The sequence below is a fragment of the Globicephala melas genome, chromosome 11, assembly GCF_963455315.2.
Source record: "Globicephala melas chromosome 11, mGloMel1.2, whole genome shotgun sequence".
Taxonomy (NCBI): domain Eukaryota; kingdom Metazoa; phylum Chordata; class Mammalia; order Artiodactyla; family Delphinidae; genus Globicephala; species Globicephala melas.
Genome location: NC_083324.2, coordinates 89,106,637 through 89,132,121, shown reverse-complemented (window position 1 = coordinate 89,132,121; position 25,485 = coordinate 89,106,637). Strand labels below are relative to the sequence as shown.

Here is a 25,485-nt window from a genome sequence, read left to right as displayed (position 1 = left end):
AGATGGCTTCACAAGCAAATTCTATCAAACATTTAGAGAAAAGCTAATACCTATCCTTCTCAAACTCTTCCATAATATAGCAGAGGGAGGAACACTCCCAAACTCATTCTATGAGGCCACCATCACTCTGATACCAAAACCAGACAAATGTTACGAACAAAGAAAACTACAGGCCAATATCTCTGATGAACATAGATGCAAATATCATCAACAATATACTAGCAAACAGAATACAGCAGCACATTAAAAGGATCATACACCATGATCAAGTGGGGTTTATCCCAGGAATGCAAGGATTCTTCAGTATACGCAAATCAATCAATGTGATACAGCATATTAACAAACTGAAGGATAAAAACCATACGATCATCTCAATAGATGCAGAAAAAGCTTTTGACAAAATTCAACACCCATTTATGATAAAAACTCTCCAGAAAGCAGGCATAGAGGGAACGTATGTCAACATAATAAAGGCCATATATGACAAACCCACAGCCAACATTGTTCTCAAGGGTGAAACACTGAAACCATTTCCGCTAAGATCAGGAACAAGACAAGCTTGCCCACTCTCACCAGTATTATTCAACATAGTTTTGGAAGTTTTAGCCACAGCAATCAGAGACGAAAAAGAAATAAAAGAAATCCAAATCAGAAAAGAAGAAGTAAAACTGTCACTGTTTGCAGATGACATGATACTATACATAGAGAATCCTAAAGATGCTACCAGAAAACTACTAGAGCTAATCAATGAATATGGTAGAATAGCAGGATACAAAATTAAAGCACAGGGGCTTCCCTGGTGGCAGAGTGGTTAAGAACCTGCCTGCCAATGCAGGGGACACGGGTTCAAGCCCTGGTCCGGGAAGATCCCACATGCTGCAGACCAACTAAGCCTCTGCGTCACAACTACTGAGCCTGTGCTCTAGAGCCCATGCTCTGCAACAAGAGAAGCCACCGCAATGAGAAGCCCACGCACCACAATGAAGAGTAGCCTGCACTCACCACAACTAGAGAAAGCCCGCGTGCAGCAACGAAGACCTAACACAGCCAAAAATATAAATTAATTAATTAATTAAAAAAATTAATGCACAGAATCTCTTGCATTCCTATACACTAATGTTGAAAAATCTGAAAAGGAAATTAAGGAAACACTCCCATCTACCACTGCAACAAAAAGAATAAAATACCTAGGAATAAACCTACCTAAGGAGATAAAAGACCTGTATGCAGAAAACTATAAGACACTGACGAAAAAAATTAAAGATGATACAAACAGATGGAGAGATATACCATGTTTTTGGATTGGAAGAATCAACATTGTGAAAATGACTATACTACCCAAAGCACTCTACAGATTCAATGCAATCCCTATCAAATTACCACTGCTATTTTTCACAGAACTAGAACAAAAAATTTCACAATTTGTATGGAAACACAAAAGACCCCGAATAGCCAAAGCAATCTTGAGAAAGAAAAACGGAGCTGGAGGAATCAGGCTCCTGGACTTCAAGTTGTACTACAAAGCTACAGTAATCAAGACAATATGGTACTGGCACAAAAAAAGAAATATAGATCGATGGAACAGGAAAGAAAGCCCAGAGATAAACCCACACACATATGGTCACCTTATCTTTGATAAAGGAGACGAGTACACAATGGAGAAAAGACAGCCTCTTCAATAAGTGGTGCTGGGAAAACTGGACAGCTACATATAAAAGAATGAAATTAGAACACTCCCTAACACCACACACAAAAATAAACTCAAAATGGATTAAAGACCTAAATGTAAGGCCAGACACTATAAAACTGTTAAAGGAAAACACAGGCAGAACATTCTATGACATAAATCACAGCAAGATCCTTTTTGACCCACCTCCTAGAGAAATGGAAATAAAAACATAAATCAACAAATGGGACCTAATGAAACTTAAAAACTTTTGCACAGCAAAGGAAACCATAAACAAGATGAAGACAGCCCTCAGAATGGGAGAAAATATTTGCAAATGAAGCAACTGACAAAGGACTAATCTCCAAAATATACAAGCAGCTCATGCAGCTCAGTATCAAAAAAACAACAACCCAATCAAAAATGAGCAGAAGATCTAAACAGACATTTCTCCAAAGAAGATATAGATTGTCAACAAACACATGAAAAGATGCTCAACATCACTAATCACTAGAGAAATGCAAATCAAAACTACAATGAGGTAGCACCTCACACCAGTCAGAATGGCCATCATCAAAAAATCTACAAACAATAAATGCTAGAGAGGGTGTGGAGAAAAGGGAACCCTCTTGCACTGTTGGTGGGAATGTAAATTGATACAGCCACTATGGAGAACAGTATGGAGGTTCCTTAAAAAACTAAAAGTAGAGCTACCATATGACCCTGCAATCCCACTACTGGGCATATACCCTGAGAAAACCATAATTCAAAAAGAGTTATATACCACAATGTTCATTGCAGCACTATTTACAATAGCCAGGACATGGAAGCAACCTAATTGTCCATTGACAGATGAATGGATAAAGAAGATGTGGCACATATATACAATGGAATATTACTAAGCCATAAAAAGAAATGAAATTGAGTTATTTGTAGTGAGGTGGATGGACCTAGAGTCTGTCTTACGGAGTGAAATAAGTCAGAAAGAGAAAAACAAATACCGCATGCTAACATATATACATGGAATCTAAAAAAAAAAGGTTCTGATGAACCTAGGGGCAGGACAGGAACAAAGACGCAGACGTAGAGAATGGACTTGAGACACGTGGAGGGGGAAGGGGAAGCTGCAACCAAGTGAGAGAGTGTCATGGACATATACACACTACCAAATGTAAAACAGACAGCTAGTGGGAAGCAGCCACATAGCACCAGGGAAATATCAGTTCGGTGCTTTGTGACCACCTAGAGGGGTGGGATAGGGAGGGTGGGAAGGAGGCGCAAGAGGGAGGGGATTATGGGGATATATGTATACATATAGCAGATTCACCCTGTTATACAGCAGAAACTAACACAACATTGTAAAGCAATTATAGTCCAGTAAATATCTTAAAAAAAACAAAAACAGTTATCTAAAAGGGAAATATATATATATATATATAAAACAACCATGACCATTAGCCAAGTAGCTACAAATAAAACATTTTTGAAAATACAAGGTCATCACATCTTTCCAATAATATTCTGTGCCTAATGAAATGGTTTTAATTAGTGACATCAGACCATTCTACTTCAAGTAATAGGTAATTGCCTTATCAAAGGACTTTCCAGGAAATGGAGACAACACCTGGGCTTTTTTGTCATTATCTGAAAAACTGGTGAGTAAATTGATAAACTATCACACACAAGGGCCTCTCATCACAAACAAAAAAACCTACTATGCATTAAATAATTTAACACTTGGATTTATTTTCTTATACACTTAAATGACAGGCATTTCTATGAGGAACATGTTAAAAATAATGTATTTTTACGCAGTTTAAGGTAGTTTAAAGGTTTGGCCTCATCACTCAGAAAACAAGTTTTTAAATCTAGTACAAACCTATAAAAGATTGAACTTTGGTACATAAAAGAAAAATACCTCTACTAAGAGGCAGCAAAATTCAGAGACGATAAAACATTTAAATCAAAAGGTTCTACTTAATCACAACAATTTCAAATGAGTCCTTACTCTATATGCCAGGCTCTGTTCTAAGAGCTTTCCTTATATTATCTCATTTAACCCCTCCCAACCATTTCCACTTTACAGATGAGTAAATTAAGCAGAGAGAACTTGTCCAAGTTCTGGCAGAATAGGGATTCAAATCCAGAGGCCCTGACTGTATTACAGCACATTTTTTTCCTATCAACTATTTCCATTTCTGTTTTCACTAACAGTATTAATTAAACATCTAGGATAAAGCAAATAAAGATAAAATAAAAGTCAAAACTACTCAGAGACTTCTGGAATGAGTTAAGTATTCAGCCATTAAATATCCCTCCTTTTCAAAACTGAGAACACTCTTTTGCCATCAGAATCCAAGCAGGACATAGTTATTTGGGACAAAGTATCATACAGAAGCTACCAAAACAACAAAAAAACTACACTATCATATAAACCAAGATTAGGCAAACCACCGTCTGTGGACCAAATTCAGCCCTCAGCCTGTTTTCATACAGGCGGCAAGCTAAGAATGATTTTTACATTTTTTAAAGGGTTATAAAAACAGAACAAAGAACCTGCAGCAACAAAACCTAAAATATTTACTATATGGTCCTTTACAGAAAACGTTTGCAGACTCCTGATTTCAGCTACTGAATAGATAAAGGGGTTTCCTCCCCCCCTTTTTTAAAAATAGCTAAATGCAGAAACTGACTTGTAAGACAAACTGTATCTAGGAAGATAAAATGAGTGGATTCCCTTAGCTCCAAACCAGAAGACAACACCTCTGAAGCACACCCCCCAAAAAAGGGCAAAAATAAGTAGTTCCCTTCTCACCAGGAGGTGGCAGTAGATTCTTCCAGAGGCAAGGTTCTGGTTTGCCCATGGGCTCAAGTTTTTTGTGGTGGCTATTAAGAAAAGCAGCTTGACCTCTCCAGAGCTGACTTTCTGGGCCTGACAATCTGCACAAAAAGGAAAGGGGAAAGGAGACTGAACAGGTGACAAGAACTAAGCACATTCTCTTTACTGACCTGTTCACTCCCACTAGCAAAATGATACCATTTCCTAAATGCATCTGGGCTAAGAGTTAGGGGGTAGGAAAGAAGGCAAGTGAAGATGATCAACTTAATCATTTGGTGCTGTTCTTCATTTTTGCTTCTACAATTCTTAGGTTACTACCCTTCAGTTAGCTGAATAAGACAATGGATTCTTGTCTCCACAACTTGAAGCAAGATGCCATTTTAAAGATCAGAAGTTAATAGGAAAAAAATGTGAACTTTAGATATACCTCAGCAGAGCTAAACCAGAATAAGTCAAAACAGGAAATCACAAGTCAGTTGAACACACGCGAAAGTCGCAGGTACTGCATGACTGCACAAGCCGGTTGGCCTGACAAGCAATGGCAAACATCCATCAACTAACAGTGCCAGATCGCTCATTCTTCTTTCAAGCCTCTACTACACAACCCAAAAACTTCATTTTTGCCCAGAAACCACTGGACATTTAACCAAAATACATTAGTACAAAACATGCCATGTCATGAAGCTCCTTGCTATTCATGATGACTCAGCAGTTGCTGCAAAACAGAGAGGTGACCGCCTAGGATAGTTGACAGCAACCAGGTAGTCTACAAGTTCACAAAAGTTCCAGTAAGGATTAAAGAAAGTCCTTATTTTAAGATTTAAAAAAAAAAAATCCTTAAAGTATTCTTTTGTATATTCCTGGATACTTTTCTTTGGTAGTATCTGCCAATATTAATACCTTCAGTGTTGATTAAGAAACCCCCAAACACCTTTGATCCAATTCAAAAGCTAAAAATGTACTTTCTTTTTCAATTAAATGGGTGGGGCAAAAAGCTGAACATACTTTAGATAGGGGGAAATGATAAACTATCAGGCTTTAAAACAAAACCACACAGTCTGAAATCACACCAGCTCTAAGACAAATTGGATCATAGGTGTTACGTTGTTAAGGCATCATCTCCCCCAAATTAGATTTTTATCTAAGTACATTTAAAAATAAGGTGTGATTTTTGGCTTTTTCCACTCAGAATATATGAGCTCCTTTCTAAACTCTGCCCAGACCATCCAATGATCTGTATTTACAAATTTATTTTATGTAGTAACTTTCTTTTGAGGAGATCTAGAAAGCACTCAAAGACATTTATCTTCAGGAAAAACAGAAAGCATGTGTGTTTAACTTCCACTCAACCAAAGGATTCGGTTAAATGGCCAAGCGTGTGACCTGAATTCTAATCTTAAATCTGCCTGCAAGTACCCCTGCTCCTCACAAAGGAATCTGAAAACCAAGCTCTTTTTGGTATATATCTGGGGGAAAACCGGTGGGAGGTAAAAGTAAGGCCAAGACCTGTAACCGTAAGTAGAGAGCTACCTAGTATTATAAACCACAATTTTTACTACTAAGAAATTTCTCTGAAATCTTTTAAAATTCTGTTTTTAATGATACAATTTAACACCAGCACCAAACATGTTAAAGTGTTCAACATTCATCATCATCCAGAACAAGGCAATCTAGGAAGTCTACCCTTAACAGTAAGCGACACGTTATCAGACCCTTTTGCTATACCTTTGTGTTTTTTATAAGTTTAAGACCCACACTTACTCCTACCTTAGTATCCCTGAAAAGTGTTATAAGTGACGTTTATTAGAATATTCTTAACGTATTCCTACTCAATCCCCATAACAAGTAAAATTTTAAAAATAGAGTTGTCTCAGAATCAAATGTCTCAGTTACAATTAGGATAAACTCCTTTTCATAATTTCAAACACCCACGAGTGCACAGGGTGCTTAGATTATAAGACCACCAACATTCCTGGAATGTCAAAGTACCTAAACTTCTAGAATACGCCCCGTAACATTAAAATAGTTTGTGCGTGAGATCAGAACTGGAGTCCCGGTCAGCTGTGCAGAATGGCCAATTCCAGCTTCCAAAATAAAAGGCGGGGGGGGGGGTGGCGGGGGGGGGGGATTGGACAAAAGTGGGGAGGAAAGAGTCTCGCGACGGAAAAGAAACGTAAGTGCGGAGAGGGACTTTCAAAATGCCCCAGTGCCACTAACTATAAGCCGGTTAAGAAACAAACAAACAAACAAACAAAACAAAATCGAAGCCAGTGCTCTCAGATCGGGGAGGGACACCGGGAGACGGAGAATTAATTAATCGTGTTGTAACTTACTTTACTTTCCGCGCTAACAGCGCCCCCGACAACCCCCGGGTGCCCCGGAGGCAGATTCCTCCGGGCAGCCCCCTCCCCACACACGCTAAGACGCGGGAGACTAGCAAACAGCAGGCGTAGGGGCCTCCAGCCACATCTTTTTCCTTCTCCCTCGAGAGGACGTGAGTAATACCCCCAAACCCCCAATCCCCGCCAAAAAACGGAAGAATTCTAGGCCCAGCGTGGCCTAGGATGTCTGTTCCCGCCCTGCGCTGGTCGGGGGAAAACCCCAGGCGGAGAGGGCTGCGGAGAGGCGGCCGAACCACACGTGTGCGCCGCAGGATTGGCCCGTCTCAGCCCACTTCCCGTCGCCGCCCCAGCGGCCAGAGCTCCCGCCGCCTCGCTCGGGCCTCCGCTCAGGCCCTCCCGTCCGCTCCACGTGGGGCGCCGGGGCCCCTCGCCGCCCGTCCACTCCCGCCCAGTTCCCGACCCGCTAGGCCCCCACGGCGCCGGGGTCCCGTACCTGGTGCTGTTGTCGCCCCTGCTGGTAAGGTTTAATTGGCCCCTGGTGGCAACGCCGAGTCCGGATCTTGCCGCCACCGCCCCCTCCTATGCCTCCAGCTCCCGAGGCCATGGCGTGAGCCTCCGCGGCTTCCCCCTCCGGGGCGGGAGAGGCAGAGACGGCCTTAGAGCCCCCCCCGCCCGGCCCCAGCCCAAAAGTACGCACGCGCTGCCCACACAGCGGGGCACAGGCACACCAGAAATCGCGGGGCTGCGAGCAGGAGCGGAGAGAGAACGCGCTCTGGCGGCAGGGAAGGGGGTGGCGGCGACAGAGGCCGAGTAGCTGGCTCCGGTCCGGCAGCCTCCCGCGGACCCCAGCCTCTGTGTATGTCACCGTCTCTGTGTAGATTCCCCCGCAGAGGACAGTGCGGGCGGCTCCGGGCGCTGCTTAGGCCTAACTCAACCGCCGGCTGCTGGAGATTCTTCTTCCGTCGCCCTAGCCGTAGCTGCCGCAGTTGAAGCCGCCGGCGCCGCCCGCCTACCCCTCCCCTTTGCGCACAGCGCCCGCCCAGCCGTCGTCGTCTTCCCTGCAGTCGCCGTTGTTGCGTCTATTGCCGCTGCTAAGGCCGCCGCTGCAGTCGTGAGCCAGAAGGTCGTCACTTGTTAGCGCCCGACGAGTTTGCATAATCACGCTGCGACCGGGTGATAGGCAAGGAGGAAGGAAGGGCGGGTCGAGCCCGCGCTCTCGGCTGCGCGGGCCTCTGGGAAACGTAGTTCAGCAGAAGAAGACGAATTCTCAGGACGCGGAAGATGGGCGGTTCGCCGCAGAGGCACAAAGCCAGGGGTTCCGTTCGCTTTATTGCTCTTCACTGCAAACGTAGACTTCGAAAGAGGCGTTTAGCACAAAAAGAGTAACCTCCTTCCCAGTCTCCTTCTCCCCGTGGTTGGTAAAGCGGGCAGAAAGTGAGCTGATCGTAAAATCACAGACAGAAGCTAACAATACCTTATAAAAAGAAAAAAACTGGTTGAAAAGACAATGTCCATGATCTTTAAGCCTAAAGCAGAAATAGAAAATACATAGTTTCGTTAATGTTCCATTAACATATAAGGGCTTTGTTGTCAAAACACACAAGTGCTGGAATTCTCACTCCACCACTCTCTAGTTTGACCTTGGATAAGTCAAAACCTTCCTCCCCCCTATAAAACGGGAACTTTAAAATCCACCTCATAGAGCTGTTGTGATCATCCAAATGGAGCACTTAGTATATTTCCTGGTATACAGGAAATGCAATAAATGATTACCTACAGCAGTCAGCTCACATTAGAGGTGAGTGGTATATTACCAGTAATAAAAATATACATATATTTGCCCCAAATAGAAGGCATTATATTTAGGAAAGTGAATAAGCGAGCTAGGCTCAGAGACTGCATCCACAAAGTAGAGAGATTGTAAGAGCTGACTGTTAGAAAGATCTTGGTGATCACGTGGTCCAGCCCTCATTCAACGGACAAGACAGGGGTCCAGAGAATTCAGGTGGCATACTGGAGGACACTAAGCTGCACAGTCAAAGCCAGGACTATAACCCAGCTTTTCTATAAGAGTTCAAACAAGTAACCAAATGATTAGGGAGAAAATCTACTGTGAAGAAACATAGGCTTAATGTTCCATTTGAGACAATTGGTTTGAAAGCTTATAAATAACTTCGGAGTCAAACAGACTTAATTTAAAATCTATCACTTACTAGCTGTGTAGCCTTGGGGAAGTTACTGATCCTCTTTCTAAGCTTCAGTTTCCTCATCTGCAAATAGAATGAATATTAACCTCAACAGGTTGGTGGTTCTGATGAAGGGATTTATGTATCTCTGTATAGTTCATAATAAATGCTTAGATACAAAGCATCTAATATCATCCAGTTATCAGATACAAATAACTAACTTCAAGACTTTTATACCATCTCTACCACCAAACTTCACTCCAATATTCCAATCACTATATAAATCATGTAAGTCAAAAGGTGAAGCCAGGGCTTCTGGGGTGGCGCAGTGGTTGAGAGTCCGCCTGCCGATGCAGGGGACACGGGTTCGTGCCACGGTCCGGGAAGATCCCACATGCCACGGAGCGGCTGGGCCCGTGAGCCATGGCCGCTGAGCCTGCGCGTCCGGAGCCTGTGCGCCGCAACGGGAGAGGCCACAACAGTGACAGGCCCGCGTACCGCAAAAAAAAAAAAAAAAAAAAAAGGTGAAGCCAAACTTACAGTACCTTGGAATTTGTAGTACCTTCCAGCACCTAAGGAATCATGCCCTATAAGGCATAGGTTTACAGAACAAATGGCACCTCTGACCATAACCACCAAGACTATAAAAAGTTCCCAAATAGGATAGACAAAATTAATTACCTCCTTTTGTGCTTCAGTGTCCCCCTTCCACCACTAACTCCCCACTAGACTCTCCAGGTATACAAGCTCTTCCCCCTGAAGCACTTCATCCTTCTTCAATACAGTTGTCTTTCATGATTCTCAGCTAGGTATGTGACAAGCAGAGTAAGGTAATTCGTAATAAGCCAATTCCCAGGAAAGATCTGTACCTGAATCTCTAATTACACTTCATATATAGGAGACTGAACTGTAGCCACATACCATTTGCCCTTTTCACCCTACCAAACTCAAAATTTCCAGCACAGGAGAATAAACTGTGGCTCAAAAATCATTCCTTTCTTGGGGGCTGTTATTTGGTGTATGAGACAGCATTCATATCCGAGCTCTGAAAGGAAAGGACATGCGAAAGAGCTGGACCACACTCAGATAAAACTTCAGAATAGAAGATTAGTAGGATTCAGGGAGATAAGGAAAAATCCACATCCTCCTTTAGCCTTGATCTCAGTTGTTTAACTCATTTTATGATTATTTCTTTGAGGTAAAATAAATGTGAGGGAACAATAATACTTTAGTCCCATATTCAGGTAACTGAGTTATTGGAAACTTTACCAATCTTGACAGCAGAGAAGGAATAAGAAGCAAGAAGAAATCTGCATCCTAAACTTTCCACTGACTAATTTTACCCTGAAATAGTATCAGCCTCGCTATGGGATGAAATAACTTCTTGTACATAGTTTGAGATTCTAAAATAATATGGTGTCTGTGCTAAAATTCAGTTTGGAGTTACAAATCACCAAATCTAGAATTCTTCACACACTTTTTGGTACAGAACTCATTGTTCAGTTAGGAATTACTAGTAGTTGAATGGGTTATAATAAGTTATTCTGATTATAAAACTTAATCTGCCACCTTCAAACATACAAATAATTACTGAATATTTCTCTAAGAGATACTATATATAAGTTGGGAAAAATATCAAATGGCATGGAATAATAATATGTATTCTTGAAATCCTTCCAGCCATATTAAGAGTTGTTTTGGGGGAAGGGAATAATATGTATTATTTAGTACGTGTAAGTAAGCAATTTCTATAAATGATACAATTTAATCCCTACAAAACCTATGATATTCTGTAGTTCACAGAATTGGAAGCTATCACTTGCAGATTTTCTATTATAAAATGGTTATCTTCTTTATTCATCCTTTATTCATTATTTCTATTCCCATCAGTCTTTAGGTCTAGACAAAATTGAAATAACTCTGAGAAGTGATCTTGTGTTTTGGGTTGTTTCACTGGGAGTATTTTAATAGAAACTAATTTCTCCCCTAATAGGTTTTAAACACCAAGATTTTTCTCCTCACTGCTATAATCTGAGCACATAGAACAGTGTTGACACATAGCAGTAGCTCTACATATACTTTAGCTCATTTGCCCAACATCCAATTACTACCAATGCCAACTGTTTCCATTTTATTGCAATAAATAATACAATGATGAATACAGCTGAACTACTTTATATAACCTTTCCTAGCTTGCATACATTCATTTTCTATACTGCATAACAAATTAATATTTCTCAAATTCATTTATTCATGATACAGCATTCATTAGCATTGTAAACAGATCCCTATGAAAATATTATGCAGGAATTATTATCCTCTTACCTTTGCCATCACTCTGCCATTTTTGTAGCCAATTTAGGAACCTAACTACCACTTAAACATTTTTTTTAAAAAGTTTTTTTTCCAGTTCAGTGGAGAACTCCACACTTTAGAAATCTCTCTCTGTGATAGCCTTCATGTTGACTAAAATGTTGAGATCCTAGTACTGTCTTACTGCATAGTGAGCATAGACATTTGCCAGCTGTATGATATGATAGCCATTGGAAAGACTAGACTCAAACAGCTGGCTTAGGATCACCTGGGAATTCCAGGACTCCCATCATGGCATGGGGATATGAGGATATGTTGAAGGATGGGAGTGAAGAGTACATCAACAGGTGCATTTGGGTGGAAAGGATATTGTACATCAGACCTCCAAATCACAGAGAGAAGCCGTGTTAGCAAAATCAATAGAATTCAATGTATTTGTCTCTATGAGGATAAGGGAAAAAAGACAGCTATTCATATTCAGATCAAGTGGCAGAAATGGACACAAAACACAGAAGGACAGAAATTCCGTCTCAATAAGTTGAAAAAAGAAATTAGACCAACTTCACTTAAACGTGGATCCAGTTTTTTTCAGCCAAAACAGATGGTGTATTGGAAGAGATCTTAATTTATGAAAAGACTGTTACTACTAAAGTCCCTCCCCACAAAGAAACATCTTTATTTTTCCCCATATAATATGGTATTCATCTGACAATTATAAATTAGCAAATAGAGAGGCTTCGACCTTTCTTTAGAGATAAGGAATATCCACCAATTACAAGTGAAATACAATTTGGTCTACACCCAACCTGGATTGAAAAACAGCCTTTATATCTTCTTCAAAAGGTAAGACAATTCTGGCCAAAGGAGTATTTAGAGATGACAATTACAAGAAGTTAGAAAGGTATGTATTTACCCTACCTACACAAAATGAGGTATCTGCTATGATGTGTATTGAAGCAAATTATTTTATTGAGAGTAGTTTTAGACAGATCTCCTTGATCTTCCAACAGACATTTCTATGTGATAATTATTACCAAGCATTTCATTAGATAGAAAAATAAGGTTAAACTAGTGTTTTTTTTTAAAAAAAATGTATTATAATGATATAATGAACTTCAATCTCAGCTGGAAAAACTCAAAGTGGGGTTGGGATTCTAGAAAAGTATTGGGGTTTTTGTCTGTATTTTAGGGACAGAGAGGCCACAGCATCGGGAAGATATTTAAAGATGTACATCATTATACTCTCATTAACTTACTGTGTTCTCTGACTTTTGGGAATAAAGTAATACTTAAGACTAAATGAATTAACTAATATAATCAAATTTTGATTAACTATATATATCACTTAATTCCAACATGCCATATAACATTTTTCTTCTTCCTGACTGCGTATGTCAATATATAGTAGCTTTTGGCATATATGTGTTTATGTACCTTCCATTATAATTGAAGGCACATTTTAAATTCATCAATCCTAAATGGAAATTCAGTTTTACTGAATGAAATAATAACCAAATTCAGGAAGACCAGTCCCATCCTAATATTTAAGACAGTTAATGAATCGACAAAGATTAAACATATATTAGCCTATAGGCAAAATGTAAACTAGGATAAACATAAACAATTGAGATCAAGGCTAAAGGAGGATATAGATATTTATAAACAATTTACAAACATAATCTAAACATTAACACCTACTGTGTTGAACCTACTATGTGTTGATTTCTAATCTCAGCATTTAGTATATATGTCAGTGTACAAAACATTAAAACAAGCTCTGTCCACATAGTGCATTATACTTTATCATTTTACTGAATTCTCTTAAAGTTTACTGTATTATGCTCTTATTAACCCCTAGCACGTAACACTAATAATTACTCCCAGATTCTACTTTCTAGATTCGAAACACCTGCTATTGAATTCATCCCATACAATAAATCTAATGGCTTAGTTTATTTTTTTTAATATAATTCCTCAGTTTCATTAGAAAACTGGCCTCATCATTAAGGTTCCAATCTATGTAAAACTATAACGTTTGCAAAATTCAATTTGCTCACAGTGAGACCAAGCATTTTCATTTTTTAAAAGCATTTGTAGAGAATGCTGGAATTTATTAGACCCTAACTTATTAAGACTTCTTTTCAAGAGCATTCTACTAACTAACATGTTAACAACCCTACTGTACACATCACCCCACCACCACCAGAAAGGTACAACCTACTTAGCTTAAAGGGTGTCTTTTGGAGCCCTCGCTCCTCAGGGGCTAGCAGCACCAGTCCTTGGGAGCTTGTTAGAATAAAGATCATCCCAGGCCTACTTAATCAGAATCTGCATTTCAACAAGATCGCCAGGTGATTCCTATGCACAGGACATCTGAGAAGCACTGTTTTAAGAATTAACCATGCTGTAGAATTCATAAAGCACATCTGAAATGTTAACAGTCTGAAACTAAACATCAGTTATGAAATACACTTGAGCACTTTAAAGAGCACTTTGCTAATTCCCAACTATCCTTCTTTATTTATACAAATTTTCTTTTAGAATTAATTCACAAGAAACAAAAGACATGGATGGAGAATAAACCACCTCACAATCCCAGAAGCTGTGAGCAGAGAGAAGTTCTGAAAAGAAATATCAGACTACTTCCTTAGAATTGCTGTGGCTTTTCTCTTTTCCAAACACTCACAAAACCAATGTTAAGGTAGGAACTCTTGAGGGGGAATATTCTTGGTACTGGGTTAGCAACTAATATCTAAAATGTTGGATAAGAAGTCAGGCAACTTGGAGTAAAATCTATAGATTTTTTCACTTTCCTAAACTGTCAGGACACGAATGACGGCAGCTTTCTACTTAACAAATTATAAAAGCAATTACATAGATTACCTACTAATAGCCTGACCTCCTACGCAGGTGCTATGAAGTCAAGACAAAATTCAGATACAGTATTTTCTCCAAAAATTACTTCTGGAAAAAAATTAAATAGTAATGGATCTTTAGAGTAAAAATTCCTTCCCTGACATTGGTCATCAAAAGTATTCTTTCCACAGCACACCTATAGCTCTTAACTCTTACAATAGGGAAGGCCTAAAAAGTTGTGAAACACAAGAAATGAAAAATCGTTTTTAAAAGGCTCACACATACCTCCCCTCCTATAGGCCAAATATAAACACATTTGTTCATATGAACACTTACACATCAAGACATCAACGTATTGAAGTTAACCAAAGTTTCTGTAAAGAGCAGGCTTAGGAATCCCTGTTCTTTATTAGTCTCCAATCAACAATTTAAGTAAGAGTTGATGAACCTGCAGCTTATAGTGCATGTAGATTTTCCCCCCTCTTATTTAACATTTGGTACATTTCACCTTTACCACAATGTGAGCAGAAATGGAATTAAACATTTTTAATTCTCATTAGCTTCTTCTTCCAAAGGAAGCTAGACTATTACCTGAAATGAAATTCTGGATTTAGTACTTTTTGAGTGTCTATTATCGCAGATAGCAGAGCTGATTTAACAGAGCAACTAACCAAACATAACGGTTAACAAGATGATTTTAAACCCAGTACCTATAACCCACGGCCTGTCTTCAAACTATCTCACCTTGTTTGGGTCCATTATAAGGACAACAGCATATCATGAGTCCCCACAAACATGGTTCTTCAAAACCAAAAAGCAAAAAGAACTCTACAAATATTCTCCAAAGCAAATATGAGTGAAGTTATACTATTCTACGTGTAATATTAAATAGGCAGTGTTGCCAAACAAAGGCAACTCTGCAGACATGGAGCAAAGCCTGTTAAACAGACCACCTCCGGTTAGAGAAAGCTACCTCTGCCCACAAAGGTTTAGATTCAGAATTAAAACATCAAGGCACGCCAAAAGTCTCCGCAGAGGCCCTAACCAAGCAACGCACAGCTTCTACCAGCCACGATTAAATCCAAGCCCCAACTTAGATGCTTTAAATTAGTAATAGTTAAACCAGCTCTTTTTCACTTGTGTGGTCATAAAATCTTGCCCCTTCTGCGAGGCAGCAGTAACTAAGCACTTACTATAAGAAGCACCTGCTTTTAGGCCCATGTCTTCCAGCTGAGGTGCAGAGATCAATGACCTTAGCTTCGTGCCTGCTCACATTGGAGTATAATCCCTTGTCTCTCCCAGATTAGATGGAGCCATGCAGAACGGCAGTTACTCTGCAAACAGATGGTGAGGACGCAGACCTGCAAAAGGCCACTAGGAGCAGACAGTTAAGAAGGAAAAGCCATTTTTCTCTTTTCACTGCTGGCCCTTGTGACCATGCCTCTCCTTAACTCATCATCTGGGCCTACTCTTTGCAGCTACGCTTCCTCAGATAACAGCCTCTTCCTTTTCTCAAGGTTTGCTTTGAGTTTACTAACAAAAAGGAGCTGACTTTTCCCCTTCATTTTCTCCATCGTTAACTTTAGAACGGGATTTTTTGAAAAGTCTTAAAGACTGAGATGGAGAAAAAAAAATGCAATAGGTCTTAGAAACTTTCTGTCCTAAATTCAAACTAAGGAAAATAAAAGTACAGCGGCCAGTTCTACATCAAGTCGAAACAAGACAAGATCATTTGTTTAGATTTTTTTCAGCAACTTTCACTGACAACTTCCTACCCATGCCAGCAATATGGAAAAAGAAAGGGGAAATGTTTAAGGGGTGACATAAGAGAGAAGAAGGGAGGGCTGAAGAGAGAAAGGAAGAGCAAATTTTAAATTCTGACAAATAGTCACGATGAGCAATTCCTGAAAACTCAGTCAAAACTTCTGCCAGGTCCACAGCCGACCTGAACTCACCTTTGGTGGATTGACCCTTCGTAACTCAGTCTCCTGAGTCTAGACTGGCTCCTTGTTGATCCAAATTCACACGCTGTAAAATAAACGAAGGAGGGATGAGGGGTACTTTGCAGGAATGGTGCTACAGACGTGCAGAGTATCACTTACTAACGTCGTAAATAATGAAGGACTAATAAATAATACATTAGAAAGAAAAGACCCTCGTTATTGCCACATCATGGTTTCCTAACATTTTATACCCAGAGTACCAGGTGCAAATTGGATAAATGTTTACTAGATGGCTGAATGCATATTCAGAGGTTCATTATTTCAATTTGTAATTTCCCTCAACCACTTTTATGTGATGGAATTATTTTTCTCTGTATTTCAAAAATACTTTAGTTTGTTAAAATAATCTTTTATTATTAAAACACTTTTAATCCCCCCTTTCTTTTTAAACACAGTTTACCTTAGACCATGTACTACTTGCTGTGTCAGACGTAAACAGAAAAAAATCACTTTTATGTAATCGGATGAAGATAGTGCTTTCCCTCAGGGATTATACCAAAATAGGAACTACAGGAGGAGGATATATCCTTTCAAACCAGACCTTTGGAATACTATGCAACAAATATTTACTACATTCTTAGCCATATGTTCGGCAGATAGAAACTTGATGACAACATAGGGCCTGCCGTTTAGGGACAAGTAGAAATGGTTATACTTTTACTTTAAGTGTTTTGAATAAATACTTAATGCAGATAAATTTCCTTTTGGAAATATGTATTGCATAAATGGCTGTAAGTTTATATTCTTTAAACAATTCACCTAAACCAGCTTTGTCCCCATACCCTGGGCTCAGTGGAATTGTGATCAGGATGTTCAACTAAGAAATGAGTTGAGTATGCTATTCCTTTATTTATTTATTTTTTAAAATTAACCATTTAATTAATTTATTTATTTATTAATTTATTTATTTATGGCCACACGGCTTGTGGGATCCCAGTTCCCCAACCAGGGATCAAACCCAGGCCCCCTGCAGTGAAAGCACAGAGTCCTAACTGCTGGACTGCCAAGGAATTCCCTAGCCCTTTGTTTAGATGTAAATAAATTCTTTAGTATAAAAGAACAGGGTCAAAGAAAATACTGTAAAATGTAAACTCTAGACAGAGATACATAGCCCTGAGTTTGCAACGGGACAAATTGTGTCCCCAAGTAATTGCAATATCCAAGTAGGATCTTCCAGAGGAAAGGAAGAGACCAAGGAATATGATTTAAAGTTTCCCACACTCTTATTTAGTAATTAATTGCATGAAATAATAGCACTAAGGGGAGACTTCCCTGGTGGCGCAGTGGTTAAGAATCCGCCTGCCAATGCAGGGGACACCGGTTCAAGCCCTGGTCTGGAAAGATCCCTCATGCCACAGAGCAGCTAAGCCCATGCGCCACAACTACTGAAGCCTGCGAGCCTAGAGCCCGTGCTCCGCAACGATGAGAAGCCCACGCACCACAACGAGAAGTAGCCCCGCTTGCTGCAACTACAGAAAGCCCGCACGCGGCAGTGAAGGCCCAATGCAGCCAGAAATAAATTTATTAAAAAAAAATAGCACTAAGGGGTATCTACTGTGAGCCATGCACTTCGCTGTGTGCTTTACATGCACTCTTTTTCATTCTTTTTCATCCTTAAAACGTCTTTTAGGGAGTTGTCTAAAAGAGAAGGGTTAAGGAGTTCACTCAAGGTCACACGCTTGGTAGTTGACATGATGGGCTCTGAACTCACATCTAATTTCAAAACCTGTGTTCCTTTCTTTAAGCCAGGCACCATTCTAGAACTTGCCACAGCCAATGGGCGGGTGCAGGGAGTGGAGTCTGAGATGTTTACGGAAGCTGCTCAGCCCACTGACATTCCGGCCTCTTCTCACCGAGGTTTGTCCAGCTGCTTCTCAGCCAGGGCCTTGGCAGGGTTTCTGGAGTGGAGTAAGGGCTCTGCTAAACAGGTCGGGGACAGTGGGAGATGTCTTATTGGGCCCCCTCACCTGTGAGTTCCCCTGTTCGTAGGGTTGCCAGACAACCTAGAAGACACCCAGCTAAATGTGCGTTTCAGAAAAGCAACGAATAATTTTTGAGTATAAGAACGTCCCCAGCTGTGCAAATAATGCAGAGACAACTTCTTTGCTAAATCTGGCCACCCTGCTTCTTGGCACTATTTCAGAATGTCTTGGATTAGAATTAGAGAGAGTTGCATGCATGCTGGAGTAATTTACCACTCTTCCCGTGATCGTTAGCTTAGAATGAAGATATCCTGGCTATTGACCGGAAATGGAGGAAACTCAACTGCAAGCACACCATCCCTACCCCATCCCTACCCAGGCTGTTCCGTGGTTTATCATGGGATGCTGCCGTTATTCATTTGATTAGCTTCTAGTGCAGCAGACATGTCTTGACATGAGCAGACATGAGTGTCCATGACTCAGGTATTCAAGAAATGTAAATTCCTATTTCTTTAACTCAGCAGAATTTCTGTTCCAAAACCCCATTTTTTAGAGGTAGCAGAAACATAAACGATGTCAAGTCAGGTCTCAGCACCCCGCCTCTTCCTCGAGTCTTTCCTAGGGTGCACGTCACGCTGTGGGGAGGGATGTGTTTCTTGATGTTCCCTGTGCCTGCAAATTGTTGCCAAGGCACCTCGCCTTCCTGGCCCTCTGCCCCCTTCAGTCCAGGCCTTTGCATTCCTCCTGGTCCTCCTGGGCTGAGATGCACGGTGTAGCCCTTCCCTCTCCAGGGTCTCCTTGCACTCCAGGCCTCTGCTTTGGGGAGTGAAGCCTGAGGCTTTTCGCCATTGAATCCTACTGTCTCAGGTGGGAAGGGCACGTAGTTCCTCTGGAGGACTCCAGGCACCTGTGTCCTCTCTGTTCCCCTCCCCTCTCTAAATACCCTCTGCCTAGACAATCTTTCTCAATCTTTTATTTATTTATTTTTTTAATCTTTTTCTGGGCATGGCCTCACCCTCCAGCTCTCAAATATCTTTCCTGTGTATCCAATTCCCCTAAGGATCTTAGGTTTTTGGAAGGTTATTCCTTTTCACCCTGGCTTATTCTCCCTACCCTCACCCCCTGCCAGGCAATGAATACGAAACAGTTTTCTTGATAGGGGGAGAGAGAATAAGGCGAGAATAAAGGAAAGTATCCTAACCAACTGACTTTAAACATCCTCAGGCCCCATCCCTCCCTTTTTTTTCCCCCAATGTCAAAGCTAAAAGAATTAGATCCTGGTTAGTTTTAGGCACAAACTTTGCTTTTCCACAGTAGTCCCCAAATCTGGCATCAGCAGCAGATGGGAAGCATTTAAAACATGGATTGTCAGGGCCCCAACCAGATCTATAGAATCTCTAGGGTTGCATCTAGGAATGCACTTGTCCTCTGGCCTGCTTCTGAGAATGACTCCCCTTTTCTTTCCCACATCTTCGGCCTTCTTTCCCTTTCTTTCTTATCCCTGGAGTGGCAACATCCAGTTAAATGTTCCTTGCACAAAACCAACATCTAGTGTGGAGTTCCGTATCCATCTTTCAAAGGGAAGATGACCTGGAGGGCGAGAGGATGTTCCAGAGTCTCATCTCCTCTTATCTCTTACCTCACTTTTCTCATCCTTCAGTGTCCTGTCCACATTCCAAGAAGAAAACCTCAGTCTAACCCATCAAACAGGACCATCCAGCAACATATCTCCATCCTGTGTCAAATGCAAAACTATTTCCCAGAGACCTAAATGCTGCTTGGTTCTTAGGAAGAATCAGCAGCAGATCTAAGCATCCCAGTTTTTCAAGGCTTGGGAATACTTCCAGAGGAAAGGCCTAAGCAATTAAGATATATTCCCAACATGTGTAAATTACAAAGTAAGATTCTTAAAAATCGCTTGCATTGATTTGCTTACATTATTGTTAAACACCCTCTTAATTTATTTAGAGAGGCCAGTTCACCTTTTTTAAAAGTTAATATGGGGTTTCCCTGGTGGCGCAGTGGTTGAGAGTCCGCCTGCCGATGCAGGGGACATGGGTTCGTGCCCCGGTCCGGGAGGATCCCACATGCCGCGGAGCGGCTGGGCCCGTGAGCCATGGCCGCTGAGCCTGCGCGTCCGGAGCCTGTGCTCCGCAACGGGAGAGGCCACAACAGTGAGAGGCCCGCGTACCGCAAAAAAAAAAAAAAAGTGAATATGGCTAGGTAGGACATGTCAGGCTGGCAATACCATTGGCCTATTTTATTCTAAAATGAGGTTAGGAGTACTGAGCTAAATTGGGGCTTTTAAAGGATTACGTCCTAGGGAGTGATGAAAATCATTCGCAAGTAATGATTGGAAAGACTCAGCCCCTGGGATGGTAGTTGATATTTATAAAAGTCAGCTATGCTTATTGACTTAACAAAAAGTCATGTATTATTATTATGACATCAGAATACTACTCCATAGTAAGTAACAGGGCAAAGGGCCTGAAAAATTAGGGAGTGGGCAGGCTGAACAGGAGCAGAGAAGTGAATGCAGCCTGAGCAGCTTTCAATAATTCCTTTTTCTTTCTTTTTTTTTTTTTTTGGCTGCACCTCGCGGCTTGTGGGATCTAGTTCCCCGACCAGGGTTCAAACCCAGGCCCCCTGCATTGGGAGCGCAGAGTCTTAACCACTGGCCTGCCAGGGAAGTCCGTTTTTTTCTTAGGAAAGTAAATTTACACTGAATATCTCACTCCAGGCTTAATTATTGAGAAATATATCTTTCTCTTTGAAGTTGATTAAGCAGTGACAGAGAAAGACAAATATTGTATGATTTCAATTTCAAGTGTAATCTAAAACATAAAACAAATGAATATAACAAAACAGAAACAGAGTTTTATATAACAGAGAACAAACAGGTGGTTGCCGGAAGGGAGGGAGGCGGGGGGGGGGAGAAAGAAATAGATGGAGGAGATTAAGAGGGACAAACTTCCAGTTGCAAAATATGTGGGTCCAGGGTATGACATGTACAATGTGGGGAATATAGTCAATAACTGAGTAATATCTTTGTATGGTGACATATTGTAAGCAGACTTACGGTGGTGACCATTTCGACATGTACAGAAAAAAATCACTATATTGTGTAACAGGAACTAACATAGTATTGTAGGTCAAGCATACTTCAAAAACAAATATACATACAAACTCATAGAAAAAGGGATCAGATTTGTGGTCACTAGGGGGTGGGGGAATGGAGGGAGGGGGAATTGGATTAAGGTGGTCAAAGGACACCCTAAACTTCCAATTATGAGATAAATAAGTCCTAGGGATGTAGTGTACAACATGATAAATATAGATAACATGGCTGTATGTTACATATGAAAGTTAGGAGAGTAAATCCTAAGAGCTGTCATCACACACACAAATTTTTTTTCTATTTCTTTATTTTTGTATCTATACGGGATGATGGATGTTCACTAAACTTATTGTGATAATCATTTCATGAGTATGTAAGTCAAATCATGCTGTACACCTTAAACTTAGACAGTACTGTGTATCAATTATAACTCAATAAAATTGGAAGGAAATTGATTGATCAGGAAATATTATAACAGATGCCGACCGTCTACAGAGCACTCCGCTAGATGCTGTAAATAAAGAAAACTAGTTTTCCTGCACAGTGTCCTTTTCTCCTGAAAGGTTGACACAGGCATGGAGTTGAGAACCAAAAAATCAGACTTCACAGGTTGAAACGAATTATAAAGTTCTGCTAAGCCAGTCCCACAACTAACGCGTGAGTGACTTTTTCAACTTTGTAAGTATCCATTGTGTTGGGGCTTTATTGTCTACAGAAATGAAGATCCGTGCTTCCTGAGGGGTGGAGAGTGGTCCTGGCAGGTGACAGCTGTTATCTCCGGGACCTGCTCTGGGACTCAGCCTGGATGGAGCTAATCCCTGGGGAGACTTCATCAGCGAGTCTTGCCAATAAGTGCTCTCTTGGCCGAAAGCTGATTTTCTCTCAATACTTGTGTTGTTTTATATATTTGTACTTTAGATAATAACCTTGCTCTTTGTGATGGTTTGTCAGATTGTGAAGCATTTTTTCCATTTGTTACTAATTCGTTCATTTAATAAATTTTTATTGTTACTGTTGTGTTTCATTATAGGAAACTGAAGTCCAGAGTGCTTAGGCTATATACTCAAAGTCACAACTTTGTGACAGTAATAGGACAGATATCTCCTGACTCAAATTCCAGTGAGTTTTACCCTATTTGGGATGTGTTCTTTGTTTTCATTGACAGCATTGGTAAGTTTAGACTAGTTACGAGTATCGTGGTTATGGATTTACTTAGATTTGCCTTTTTTTTTTTTTTTTTTTTTTGCGGTACGCGGGCCTCTCACTGCTGCGGCCTCTCCCGTTGCGGAGCACAGGCTCCGGATGCGCAGGCTCAGCGGCCACGGCTCACGGGCCCAGCCGCCCCGCGGCATGTGGGATCCTCCCGGACCGGGGCACGAACCCGTGTCCCCTGCATCGGCAGGCGGACCGTCAACCGCTGCGCCACCAGGGAAGCCCTAGATTGGCTTTTATCTTCGTATTTTGTTCATTCTGTCCACCCTGTTTTTTGTTTTTTTTGGCCGTGCCTCGCAGCTTACAGGATCTTAGTTCCCCGACCAGGGATCGAACACATTCCCCCTGCAGTGGAAGCGCGGAGTCTTAACCACTGGACTGCCAGGGAAGTCCTACCCTGTTTTTTTCTATGTTGCCTTCCCCTTCCTTTCTTGCCTACTAATGGTTAATGGTTTTGTTGTCCCTGCCTTTCCTCCCTTTCTGTTGGTTATGAAGCTGTAACACTTCCTTTCTTCCTTCCTTCCATTTTAACATGAATCGTCTAAAATTGATCAGCCTCTCTCCTCTTCCAGAACACTATAGAATGCTTTCTAGTCCAATCCCTCATCCTCTCAACTGTTGACCATATTTTTGTCCCACGTCATTTTCACACTTACACACAAGTTTTGTTCTGTTGATGCTTGTTTAGATTTAACCATATATCGACTGATTTCTTTGCTCACCACTCTCTTGGCTTTTATTCCTTCCATCTGCATTCAGTTTTCTTCTTCTTGAAGTACTTCTTTTAATAGTCTTTTAGTGGGATAGGTGGTAAAGTCTTTGTCTCTGCCTAAAATGTTATTTACCCTCATTCTGGAATTATTAACAAACCAGAAACTGAAGTACTGATTGACTTTCTCTCAGAATTTTGGAACTATTCCATTGGCCTCTTGATGGGAGAGCATGAGTCTTGGAGATACAGATAAGCATGGTTCGGATAGATGTTAAACATAGTACAGGGATCCTGGAGCAAGGGTATGACCAGTGAGAAGTAGACCTGGAAAGGTGCTTGGAGTCAGGTCAGCAGGATTAACCTGGTTCGATAGAAAGACGTCAGGCCTGGAGCTGCCCTTCATCTGCTGTCTGACCTTGAGCGATTTTAAACTAGAATAAGTTTGTCACTTCACGTTTTTTTTAAGTTGTTGGTTTTTTATTTTTTGAAGAATGATCCAACCTATTCCTTTACAGAATCCATATCACGGATGCCCCAACCTTTAGTTAAGGGCTATATTTCATTTCCTTAGAGGCTGGAGATCCCCCAAATGAAGGCAGTACGGACAGCAGAGTCTCTGAGCTAGGAGAAAGGAGGAATGCCTCTGCCTGCAGCTTTCCCTTCTCTGCTAGAAATCCAAAGAAACTAAGAGTCAAGCGTAACAGCTGCAACCACTATACAGTTCTTCTGAACAGGATTTTGGGACTGACAGACTGATTATGATCATCTTGCTGGATTTGAAGCTCAGCTCCATCATTTTCTGGCCCTTATGCTCTTGATAATCCTTAAACTAAGACTGTGCTTTTTCATCTACAAAGAGGGGGTAATGACAGTATCTACCTCACAGCGTTGTTGAAATGATTTCAGGAGACAGTGCATACGAAATCCTGTACACCCAATAATGATGCAATGGGGTATTTGTTAATATTAAACCTATGTATCATTTTGCCTACAAATCATGTTACTCTCTTTGTGTCAGTTCCACATCTTCCGTCACAGAGTGGTGGGTACTATCTTGAGCACAGCTTAGCTTTCAGACCTCACCTAGGTAATAAGTAACCTTGAGAGCCATGTTTTGTTGAATGAGAAAAGGGTTGTTTTGATTCCAAGAGCCTTCCTTTACATATTCAAGCAAAGTTTGGAAGTCTGAGCATTTTGTTAAGAGTCAGAGTATAGAGAGACCGGCTCTACGGTATAAAGGTGGTTCCTGTGAGACAGGAAGGGAAGGAGAAAGATGGAATCAAGAAAGGGGATGAGGGCTTCCCTGGTGGCGCAGTGGTTGAGAGTCCGCCTGCCGATGCAGGGGACGCGGGTTCGTGTCCCGGTCCGGGAAGATCCCACAGGCCGCAGAGCAGCTGGGCCCGTGAGCCATGGCCGTTGAGCCTGCGCGTCCGGAGCCTGTGCTCCGCAACGGGAGAGGCCACAGCAGTGAGAGGCCCGTGTACCGCAAAAAATAAATAAATAAATAAAAATAAAGGGGATGAGAGAAGAGATAGAGACATTCAGAGGTTGAGACCATGGTGGGGATGCTTCCTGGTCTGTAAGAGGAGACCTAGTCCACCATGTCTTTGGGATAAGATGTTGGGAAAACCATTAGAAGCTAAGACAGCTTGAGAGGGAATTTGAGTCTGCCTAGGCTGAGGTCTGCTTCTCCCTGTCGGCATCCTCCCAGCCTTGCTTTGGTGGGATGGAGGGAAGGGATGGGCTCCAGAAAGCATCCACCTTGTCCCTCTTGTGGCACGGATAAGTTCTTGAGAGACACCATGAATGACGCAGAAGAATTAACAGCTGAGAATTAAGTCACCGTGACTGTTCAGGGTTTGCCACGCATGGGCACTCCTGTACGGAGTGCCACGGCAGGGGCTGCACTGCAGAGAGCCCAGATCTGCGGCAGGAAGAGCTGAGCCTCACGAGTACCAGTGCGAGGCCAGCAGGGAAAGCTGGTCAGCAGAGGACGCTTGCCAGGTTTGCTGGGAGCAACTGTCCTCAAAAAGTTTCTCAGAGGACAGACCATCACTGACATCAGTGGTAGTTGAAGACAGAAGTCTGTGCCCAAAAATGAGATGAGAAAAGCTACTCCTCAACCGGGGTCAGCAGGAGGCAGCAGAGGGCAACAGATTATGGGCACCTCTCCTGGCTGACGGGGACAACTAAAGGTGCCTTCTAGACCCATCCTGGGAGGCGAGGAGGAACAGAGAGGGGAAGAGCGCCCCAACGCTGAGTTTGAGTTGACTGAATATTTACCTGAGTCTAATTCTTTTAAAATTTATTTTTATT

General features: G+C 41.5%; 1 protein-coding gene across 4 annotated transcripts in view; it reads right to left on the bottom strand.

Annotated features, from left to right (window-relative positions):
• The window catches only part of NUP153 (nucleoporin 153), a 75,219-nt gene extending 67,248 nt beyond the window's left edge, over positions 1 to 7,971 (bottom strand). For 3 of the 4 annotated variants that reach the window (XM_060307877.2, XM_060307878.2, XM_030881336.3), the window contains exon 1: positions 7,341 to 7,971. In XM_060307877.2, the coding sequence (XP_060163860.1) occupies positions 7,341 to 7,451 (111 nt within the window). In that variant the 5' untranslated portion in view covers positions 7,452 to 7,971. Of the gene's footprint in view, positions 1 to 4,481; positions 4,607 to 7,340 lie in introns of all 4 variants that reach the window. The other variant, XM_060307879.2, reaches the window with a different exon arrangement.
• Between the last annotated feature and the right edge of the window lie 17,514 nt (positions 7,972 to 25,485).